We start from the raw sequence: 11158 nt of genomic DNA, 5'->3' as shown, positions 1-11158 counted from the left end.
TGGCTGCAGGAGAGGGAGGCGAGGAACTTGACTGGAAGAAAGGAAAAGTACAATATTGATATTCCAGTTGATTTATTTTATAATTATATGGTTATAAGTGAGAAAGTCAGCAATTGTTCAGCAAGAGTGGGCTGTAACAATTTTGTATTTTTATGTGCACTTTTGTAGGCAAGTAGTTTTTAAGTGAGGTGAAATGTGGAGGTAGGCAAGACAAATCAGGCTCCTGAAAGGGGTACAGTAGTCTGGGAAGATTGAGAACCACTGCTCTAAAGCAACCAAGTCAAACCATTTAAGACATTTTGGACAAGAACTGGAAGTTTAAAATGGACCCAGAATAGGACTGGTTGCCGTTACTGAGCACAGAGCAATGTTTTGAAACTGATCTGCGGGCTGTATATGCCATCAGACTTTCAGGCTGGTGCCACAGGCAAACAAAACTACCACAGTGACCCCACATCAGATTCCATGGTGAACCTATTTTTTCTAAAGCACTATGGAGGATACAGTCCAAGAGAACAGGATTCTGGCACCTCAGATCAGTCATTCTGCCTTCGGAGCTCTATCAGAAGAGTGGAAATCAGGAAAATAAAAACATTCCAATGCAAAGGTTTAAGTTGTATTATGGATCAATGTTTTTAAGTTCTACACCCTAAGGCACGTTAGCATAAGCACATTCAGTATACATATTTCCAATATATAAAAAAGTGAACACCTTCTCCAGTCTGTAATACGAGGTAGAAATCTGGCTACAGTAACTATAAGCCCCAGTACAAAGCAAAGGCACTGGAAAAGCAGCCTGACCACTGGACAATAACAAGATGACCCTACCGTTATGGTTAGTAATTACTACTTATGACGCCCCTTTCAACTAAAAGCACGTTACAAACTTAAGTGATCCCGATATATAATTAGTGTATCAAGTCACTCATCGCCCATCTCTGGGATGGAACACATTAGCTGCTTAGCAGCTCACAGCAACAGTTTAAAGCAGGAAGTGAAGAATACCAAATCAGATCATCAGCTGGTGTAAATCAGTATAGCTTAACTGATTTCAATAGAATTATGCTGATTTACACCAGCTGAGAATCTGGCCTTAGTACATCCAGTTGATTTTTGAAGGGCATCTCGGTGGTGTGATTTCCACCCACTCGAATTTGGCCAGAATATAAGGTTAACACCTCTGTTCTTGTTAAAGGTGTCATGGGATTCTTAAAAGTACAAAGGACCAAGACCTTCAGCTCCCTTCGGAATCCCAATCAGCTGGCTCATAGAGAACCATTTCCTAAAGATTAGAGGTCAAAAATCTTGATCCAGTTGAAGTCAATGGCTAAACTCCATTGACTTCAATGTGTCTAGGATGTCACCTTTGGTTTGCTTAGATATTAATGAGAGAGAAACTGGCTATAAATAGTAACCACTGTCAGTTGGAGTTCTCAGCAGGCAGGCACATCAGGCACTTCTCCAGAAGTGCAGGGACTGCCTTCACGATAAATCTTTGTTGCGAGAGAAGTAAAAGTCCATCCCTCTGTCCTTGTGTCGCCTTGGCATGTCAGAGGGATCCTTCTTTCCCCTCGGAGGGTGGTCTCTCTTGTTCTGTTAATTGAGAGAAGGGCAGCGAAAGTTATTGATTGAAGCTAAAAGAAAGTCTGGTTTTTATGTTATAAAGCAATCGAGACATCTCACAGCCATCAGAAAAGAGGGTAACACGTTGCAGCTCTAGCCAGATGAGAACCAGAGAGGAAGGATTATCCAATGGTTAGGATGCTGGCTTAGAGACAGGTTCAATTCTCCGCTCTGTCAGACTTCCTGTGTGACTTTGGGTAAGTCACTCCGTGTCTCAGTAGAATAGTACTTCCCTACCTCACAGAGGTGTTGTGAGACATAAAATACATTAGTGATTGTGCAGTGCCCAGATATTATGGTGATAGGGGCACAGAAGTTCCTGAGATAGCTAGAAGCATGCTAAGGAGGGGGAGAGAGCTAAAATGTGACTCCCATCTCACTTTACAAAAAGTAAAAAAAATTTGGATTAAAATGTTCATGTTGAGAAATGATCACCCTTCCCCCTCCCCCCACAAGCAAGGGCCACTAGCCATTGACAGTCAGTCACTTGTCCGATCTCGATTGCACATTGAAATAAAAGAGAACTGATTATTCTAACTCTCAGAGCCAAAGCCAGAAGTCCTTACTCAGACAACGGATCTCACTAATGTCATGAGTTTTGCCTGAGTGAGAAATTTGGAGTTGGGCCCTCGGTACCCAAACCCTACATGAAGGCTAGTTTCATCCTTGCACTTGGTTTATTACACTACAGAATCAAACTGTCCCGAGACAAGAGATACAGGGAGCGGAACAAAGTAACGAAAACTTGTGAGATGAAATATACAGCTACTGGGTCACAACAGCAGCAGCACGGTCAGCAGATGGAAGTTGGCGGCGCTCAGTCCTAAGACTGAGCCCTTTGTTAGTTTTGCTTCATTTTCTAAAAGGCAGATCCATTCTGAAAAGCGTGTTAGTACCAATGGCCTCCTGTGGTCCCCTGTTTAATGGGTCTCTAATCCCAGATCAGGTGTGCTCCATTTACAAGTCCAAAAGGTATTTTTACTAGTCCCAGCCCCACAGACTCCTCCTGGGATCTGAGAATCAAGCTGGGTTCTTTTCTCCTCATACACAATCACCCATCATAAGATGTCTGCAGGCTAAATTAGATGTTCAGAGACACCTGTGAAACCTCATGGCTTTCAGTAAGTTGCACAGGCACAAACTGACCAGAATTTAGTAAGCAGTGCTGTGATAGATGCGCAAATCAGAATAAAATATAATCCAGCTCACACTCCAGTTACATGGATATCAAGTGTTCATTCAAAATTAATGTTGTGCCCAGTCAGTGACCCTTTGTGGATTAAACCAGTTTTCTAGTTATTTTTCAAGTGTAAATGGGAGACAGCTGCAGAATTTATACCCACATTTAGAGCAAGAAACAACAAACTCCCTACCTCGGTTGAAACGTCATAGTACTTACAGGCTTCTGGTTGATATGTCTGCTCCATTCCCGGGCCAGGACGACTGGAAGTGGATAGGTCTCCCCTAAAGCTATCCCAGCTTGTGAGAGAGCTGCATTGCTCAGTGCCCAGAGTGTGTGTATCTCCCCTCCCTTTACACACTGTATCTCCGGAACCCACAGTCGGACATAATCTCCCTGCAAATGGAAACAGTGGTGTTCAGGGGGATTCACTCGCACCAACAGAGCAGGATATAATAATCTACGGTGCCTTCCAAACAAGGATGGGAAAGCGCTTTATTAACGGTAAAGAATGAAGCCCTGGGAAACGGGGACACATTAGCCCCATGTTTCAGGTGGGAAAATGGAGGCCCTGTTATGTCAGGACCAACATTTTCAAACCCGGGAGCCTTCTGTTAGGCCCCCAAATCGATATGTAGGCATCTGAGTAGGTGGCCTGATTTACATATGTCAAATATGTGCACCTCCCATGAGCTTCAATTGGGGGTGCTTAAGAGTCCCTGGGAGCTTCTGTCCCTAAACCAGAAATAAGCCCCACTCTGTGCTATGACACAGGAGGCAGCAGGGGTTGCTACTGTGCAAGAAGAGGAGCCTCTCCAGGACACCACGAAGCTGGGGAATGGAGTGGGGGCTGAGTTAATCTCCTCCAAAACTCTGGTTCATTAGTAGTGGGAGGAGTATGAAAGGGAAGACTGATCGCCCCACCCCCCACGTCCCCCCACAAGGTGAAGGTCAGGAGAAAACTGACTGTAATTGTCCGTTAATCTCATGGCTGTGGGTTTCAACCCACTATCGGGTGCATTGCTGTGTTAGGTGATCAACTCCGTCCCTCCCCTCATTCATTTCTGCGTTTCCCATGCAGCTGGCCTGTGTTCGAGTAACACATTGCACCATGTCGTGACGATATGCCAGTTACCTGGGGAAACGGTCATTAAATGCAATGCTAGTAACGGGGACAGCCACAGACCCAGACTTCCCGAGCCAGGTAACAGACACAGGATGCCAGATCTCTTCTTGCCCTCCTCACCACTAACCAGCAAAGGCCTGCAGTCCGAGGCATTTTTCTAGCAGCAGCATCCACTGAGTAGCTGCTTCTACTCTACCCACTGGGGCTGTTTATTGCATTTAGTTTTCTTCAGCACGCTTGAATATAAAAAGCTGAGATTGTAACACAATTTCAATAAATGCATTTGCTTTCGTGGGGTTTTAAACCGCTGCCTGTCTCCATAGCATCTGAGCTATTCTTTTGTTATAAGCTCATTATGCACATTTGTCTCCTAAACAGATTTCACTCTTCTGTGTCCGCAGCTCCACTCAGTGGAGAAGCAGCTCTTCAGAGGAGACAGGCTAAGCAGCAGTGGGGCTAAAATATCCACGTTACAGACTGCTGGATTCCCTGCTGATGAGAAGCGAGCACTGAAAAAACAATTCCAGCCAATAATCATGCCGGCGGGGGGACTCTGGGGGATGCAGGCATGGTCACACACTGCAGCATACCCCTATGACTTCAGTGCAGCTGCACCTGCTTTTGCCTCTGGCAAACTCAACCTTTGCTCATTAAAGAATGAAGATCAAACTAAATTACCATTGGTTTCATGGATCCTAATCTGGATGCTTTTAAAATAAATAAATAGGATCCACACATGAGTAGGCCCCAATTTTCACACTTGGGAGCCTAAAGGTAAGCACCTAAATCCATATTTAGGTGCCTAAATGAGTGACCTGATTTTCAAGAGTGCTGAGCCCCCAGGCAGCTTCCACTGAAGTCAAGCCCCAAGAGGGGTAACTGCAGGTCCTCACTTTTGAAAATCTTACCCCGGTGACTGTGAAGTCAAGTCAAAACCTTATGTGCCATTTCCATCACTGCTGGAGTTCTGGTTTGTTACCTGCTGGGGCGAAGTGAGGGTTGGGGAGAAAGCTGAGGAAGAGAGCTACGTAGCACTGGGACATTTCACCAGGAGACTTACGTTGCTGTCATAGTCCAGGCCTTGTTTAATCATGTTAAACTTCCTGTTTTCCCTTGGATCGTTTCCAATTCCAGCGCTGTATAACCAGTTTCCATAATTGCTGCAGACATCATAGTCCACCTTAAACATACATGGAAAACCAGTAAGAAGGGCTGGATCTGCTGCTCAGAAAGAAAAGGGCAGAAAATCTTGTGGATACAGCCATTGTGCTGGCATCTGGGACCTGTCTACACACAACACTATGTGGTATCGTTAAAGTGGTACAACGTCCCCTAATGTGGATACAGTTATAGCAGCATAAAGGTGCTTGAACCAGTATAGCTATTCCTGTATAGGAAGGGGAGCAAGTTATACTGGGGTAAGGCTCCTTTATACCAGAAAAACTGCCTCCATACTAGGAAGTGGGAGGGGTTCTACCACTTAAATATTTGCAGATTTAAAAAAAACAAAATAAAAACCCACATGACAGTTACACCAGTACAAAATCTGGTGTAACTGTCCCAAGCCTGGTACTGATTGGCCCTGTCATAGGGTGTGGCTGCCCCACAGCACTCCCTCTGGGCCAAGCATAGTGCAATTAGCACTCCCTGCCTCAGTTTCCCTCCCTGAAGTGAGTCTTAGCTGGGGGGCTGGAACTAGGAGGGCAAAAGGGGCCATGGCCCCCCACTTTTTAACAAAAGAAATGTACGTGCGGTGCGGAAAATGATTGATTTTGCCAGGGCCAGCCTCAGGGGCGGGCAATGGGGGGCAATGGGACCTCTGCACCGTGGTCGGGGGGCGCCGTGCGCAGTGCAGAGGTATGCATTGCCAGCAGGCAGGGTAGCATGCAGAGCAGTGAGTGACAGTGGGGAGCGCCACGCTCACTCCGCTCCACAGGGGGCGCAACGGCCCCCGGGACCCACCGCGTCTCTCGCTGCCCTTCAGGCAGCATTTAAATCCATAGCTCATCCGAGCCCCCACCCAATCCCAGCAGACTCTGGTACACCCAGTGCCCTGGCTGCCTGCCAGTTCGTTCCACAGCCCTGCTGGAGAGAGGCTGCTCCTGGGCACCTGCTCTCTCGCTCTGCCCTGGGCGGCACTGGGGCTGCGGCTCCCCCTGGCTCTTCTCCATCTGGCAGCCGGGACAGGATTTTGCAGTAGCTGTGGGGCTGAGTGCAGGGGCCAGAGTTCAGTGAGCCGATCCCAGGGGCTCTGGCCCCACCTCCTCCCACGCCCTCTGCCTGCCCCGCATGGCGAACCACTGCATAGAGCCCGGTATCTCCTGGGACACCCGCCCCCAGAGTCTGGGATCCCCTGCCCCAGCGGATACGTTCTCTATGGCCTGGGATCCCACTGTACCCCCCAACACAGAATCCTCCTGCCCCAGAGAACACATCCTCTATAGACTGGGATCTCCTGGACACATCCAGTCCCCAATCTGGGATCACCCCTGTCCCCTAGGGACACACCTAGAACCCCCCATTCACCTGGGCTTCCTCCCTTCCCACCACACCTCCCTGGTGCAGTTTAAACTGCCTGCAAGAAGCCAAGCATGTCTGCACCCCTTCCCATGTATATCCCCTCTCCAGAGCCCAGGGCGCGACACCCTTCTCCCTCCACCCTCTGGTGAAACAGACACTTTCCCCCAAGACCGTGGAGGGGAGAATCCCCCTTGGCTGGGGCTGGCGTGTAGATCTCACACTGCCGGGAAAGGTGACCCCTGGGACTGTTACCCTGCTCTGCACATCTGCAGACCTGTTAAAAGTCTCTGGCTAAGGATAAAAAGGAGTAAAACCACAAGAGTGATGTCATGGTAGGTGTCTACTATAGACCACCTAACCCAGAAGAAGTAGTGGATGAGGCTTTTTTTAAACAACTAACAAAACCATCCAAAGCACAGGACTTGGTAGTGATAGGGGATTTCAACTACCCAGACATCCATTGGAAAAATACAGCAGGGCACAGATTAGCCAACAAGTTCTTGGAATGCACCGGAGACAGCTTTTTATTACAGAAGGAGGAGAAAGTGACTAGGGGAGAGGCTGTTCTAGATTTGATTCTGAGAAACAGGGAGGAACTGGTTGAGAATCTGAAGGTGGAAGGCAGCTTGGGTGAAAGCCATCATGAAATCACAGAGTTCATGATTCTAAGGAATGGCAGGAGGAAAACCAGCAGAATAAAGACAATGGACTTCAAGAAGGCAGACGATAGCAAACTCAGAGAATTGGTAGGTAAGATCCCGTGGGAAGCAAGTCTATGGGGAAAAAGAGCTCAGGAGAGTTGGCAGGTTTTTAAAAGAGATTTTATTAAGGGCACAAGAGCAAACTATCTCAATGTGTAGGAAAGATACCTAGTACGGTAAGAGAGCACACTGGTTTCACCAGGAGATCTTCAAAGACGTGAAACTTTAAAAAGTCACACAAAAGGTGGAACTAGGTCAAATTATTAAGGATCAATATTTTAAAAAAGCATGTAGGGACAAAATTAAAAAGCCCATGGTTCAAAACAAGATTAAGCTAGGTGGGGACATAAAGAGAAACCAGAAAACATTCCACAAATACATTAGAAGCAAGAGGAAGACCGAGGACAGGGTAGGCCCATTACTCAATAAGGAAGAAAAGACAATAACGTAAAACGCAGCAATGGCCAAAGCACCACATGCCATTTTTGTTTCAATTTTCAAAAGAAAGTTTAGCAGTGATCGGACGACTAACGGAGCGAACAACAGTGTAAGTGGGGAAGGATCCAAGGCTAAATTAGGGAAAGAACAAGTTAAGAATTAGTTAGACATGTTAAATGTCTTCCAGTCGACAGGTCCTGATGAAATACATCCTAGAATACTTAAGGAACGGGCTGAAGAGATCTCTGAGCCATTAGCATTTATCTTTGAGAACTTGTGGAGGACAGGAAAGATCCTAGAGGACTGGAAAAGGGAAAATATCATCCTTATCTATAAAAAGGGAAATAAGGACAATCCAGGGAATTATAGACCGGTCAGCTTAAGATAATGGAGCAAATAATCAAACAATCAATTTGTAAGCACCTAGAAAATAAGGAGATAAGCAGAGCCCTGCAAATCCGCAGATATCTGCTTTATATCCACGGATGCGGATATCCACGGACCATTTTTGCAGACCACATGTGGATACAAATTTTGTATCCGTACAGGACTCTTAGTGATAAGTAACAATCAACATAGATTTGTGAACAACAAATCATGTCAAACCAACCTAATATCCCTCTTTGACAGGGTAAAAAGTCTTGTGGCTAGCAGTAAATGTCACATATCTCAACTTTAGTAAGGCTTTTGATATTGTTTTACATTACTTCATAAACAAACTAGGAAAATACAGATTAGACAAGCCTACTATACAAGATGAGTGTACAGCTGGTTGGAAAACCATACTCAGGTAGTAATTATCAATGGTTCGCAGTCCAGCTGGAAGAGCATATTGAGTTGGGTCCGACAGGGATCTGGCCTGAGTCCAGTTCTATTCAGTATCTTCATAAGTGATTTTGAGAAAGGCATCAAGACTACATTTATAAAGCTTGTGGATGATACCAAGATGGGAGGGGTTGCAAAAATTGTTCCTTGGGGCACATTATCTATATAAATAAAGACAAGTAACCCATAAATCTCCTTCCTAGAATGGTTCATTCCAGACCCTCATCCCTTTGAGAGTGAGGTGCTAGAATCCTCTGTTCTTCACAAGATTTGAATGCTAAGCAAATCTGGTTTCCATTGAAGGGGGCCAATGCTGTCTAGAGGTTCTAACAGGGCATAGGAGCCAGGACTGAGTTCTATTCACCTTTCTTCCCACTCACTCACCGTGAGGCTTTGGGTGAGTAACTCATCTGAGCTTCTCCCTCTGTAAAAGGGGGGTGCCAAGACTTACCCACCCTCATAAAGTGATTTGAGAGCCTCCAATGAAAGGCACTACCGAGTGCCAGATATCATCAACTATGATTATGGTTATCCATTCCATGATTTACGCACAGTACAGTTCTGACCACAAGCTGTGTGTGGGTGTGGGAAATTAGCTATTCTACCCCTTTCATAGTAAAGGATCCCAAAATGCATCACGTAATTCGCACATTGCATACAAGAATCACTTCATCTGTCACTGAAATGCAGCCACCCCGGGGGATAGTGAAAATTGAGTTCCCATTCTCCACTGCAGTGAAGAATGCCATATATATCTTGAAACTGCAGCAGGACTTTATGCAGACTGTAGTTATTCAAACTGCAATTTGTCCAGGACACTACGGCTAACACTGCTCCTTTTTCAAAAAGCACCAGTGCTTTTAGTGCCATTTGCTTGGCATCAGGACATGGGTTTTTAGGCTCATCTCAAGGAGGGTGCATCCTGCACACCGGGTCAGCACTGACTTACAGGGCAAAAATGTCACCAAACTGAATCACCAACCCCGCTTTGTACAGAGTCCCCATCCAAGTCCTGGCCCGGCCCAGCCTCACAGCTCAAGGTGCTGTGTGTGTTACACGTCTGAAGTGACCCATGGAAATTTAGCCTGCAGCCAAGCTTGTGTCTACTGTAGCTTCAAGCTTCCTGTGAAGCCAACGGCACTGTGGGGGCGAGCCCCAAGCAAGCACAAAGTTGCTGCATTGAAGGAAACGCCTTCTTCATCTCTAGACGACAGCCCGGGAAGCCATGGCTCAGCTTTGTAAGATACCCACAGCCACGCTCTGCCCTGGCTAGCAGCAACCACGCTGCCGCCGACGTGCCAGATACACAATGCTGGCGGGGTGGGGAAGGAAGGATCACAGAACTCACTTCTTTTTTTTTCCCCACATGTCCGTGCCATTAACTTCTGGGGCCAAAACCAGCGCAGATTAGATCAGAAACTCCCCAGCCCCAGATTTCATAACTCAGCTTGGGGAGAACAAACGTAGATAAGAGACACTGCTACCAAAGTGAAACTGTGCCCTTAGCAATGCTCCTGGAGGACGGGTGAGAGTCGAAGAGAAGCGTACCAGGAAATGACAGGGTTGGGGGGGGAGGCCCGTGCAGTTAAACAGCTTTCACGACTGTTTGGTGGTATCTGGGAGTTGGCTAAACTCAGCATCACAACCAGAGAGTTCACAGTGACCTTCTGCCACCCACACAGAGCTCAGCCCCTACTAGCATCTGTCCTTCGCAGTCACCCGCCCTAGTCATTTCTACCAGGAGCCATAGGCACTGACTCCACGGGTGCTTCAGCCCTGGAGCACCCATGAGGAAAAATTGGTGGGTGCTCTGCACCCACTGGCAGCTCCTCGCCCCAGCTCACCTCCACCTCCTCCCCTGAGCGTGCTGCGTGCCCACTTTTCCCCCCTAGCTCCCAGCCCTTGCGTCGCAAAACAGCTGTTTCACGCAGCAAGCGCTGGGAGGGAGGGGAGAGGAGGGGGAATGCAGCATGCTTGGGGAAGAGGCGGGACCAGGGCAGGGATTTGGGGAAAGGGTCCAATAGGGGCAGGGGACGGAGTTGGGGCGGGGACTTTGGGGAAGGGGTTGGAATGGGGCGGGGCAAGGGCAGGGAAAGGGTGGAGTCAGGGCTGGGGGACGTGAGCACCCACCGGCGCCGGGGAAAGTTGGTGCCTATGCCAGGAGCGCAGGGTACTGGCTCTAGTTTCCCTCTCCTACCACCATCTGCCCTGTGCTGAGGGAGAAGGGTGTCTATGTACTGCCCTCCTACAGACAGCACCTCTCGATTGGCTGGAGAGAAGGGAGCCCTTCCCCACTTTACTCAACAGGGCTCCTGGTCCAGGGCCCTTAAAGGGATAGTGCCCTGGGGTTTTGCCCCCCTCCAACTATAATTCTCAAGGAGCACTTCCTCTCTTCCACTACGAGGCCATTTCCTGGACCTTTGTTCATTCCAGCTACCTAGAATGGGCTGTTCTGGCCCTGCTGTGCTCCTAAAGGGCCATTACACAGCCATTGCCTTGTCTCTATCTAGAAGACTTCAGTAGCGAGAGTTTTCAATATGGACCCCTACACTAACATCAAGTTAACTTGCCAAAAATACATGTTTATTCTATTTCTCTGGTGCCTTTGGCCCAGACCCTCAAACATATTTAGGCACCTAACTACCTTTGAGGGTCTGGCTCCTGTCCCTAAATCTGGCCTAAACAAATCAGACCATTGTTAACATTTTTATTTTTTTAAAGTTTGCTCAAGTGTGGCAGGGTTCT

General features: G+C 47.5%; 1 protein-coding gene across 1 annotated transcript in view; it reads right to left on the bottom strand.

Annotated features, from left to right (window-relative positions):
* Positions 1-67: 67 nt before the first annotated feature.
* Positions 68-11158, bottom strand: part of LOC120397822 (cryptochrome DASH-like) — a 30200-nt gene continuing 19109 nt past the window's right edge. Inside the window, exons 12-14 of the mRNA XM_039524358.1 lie at positions 4990-5109; positions 3023-3199; positions 68-1593 (exon numbers count right to left, since the gene is read on the bottom strand). Coding sequence (XP_039380292.1) covers positions 1483-1593; positions 3023-3199; positions 4990-5109 — 408 coding nt within the window. The 3' untranslated portion in view covers positions 68-1482. The remainder of the gene's footprint in view (positions 1594-3022; positions 3200-4989; positions 5110-11158) is intronic.

Source organism: Mauremys reevesii, linkage group 2 (genome assembly GCF_016161935.1).
Source record: "Mauremys reevesii isolate NIE-2019 linkage group 2, ASM1616193v1, whole genome shotgun sequence".
In the NCBI taxonomy this organism is placed as follows: domain Eukaryota; kingdom Metazoa; phylum Chordata; order Testudines; family Geoemydidae; genus Mauremys; species Mauremys reevesii.
The sequence above is the reverse complement of the archived record's forward strand: the minus strand, read 5'-3'. Positions and strand labels throughout refer to the sequence as shown.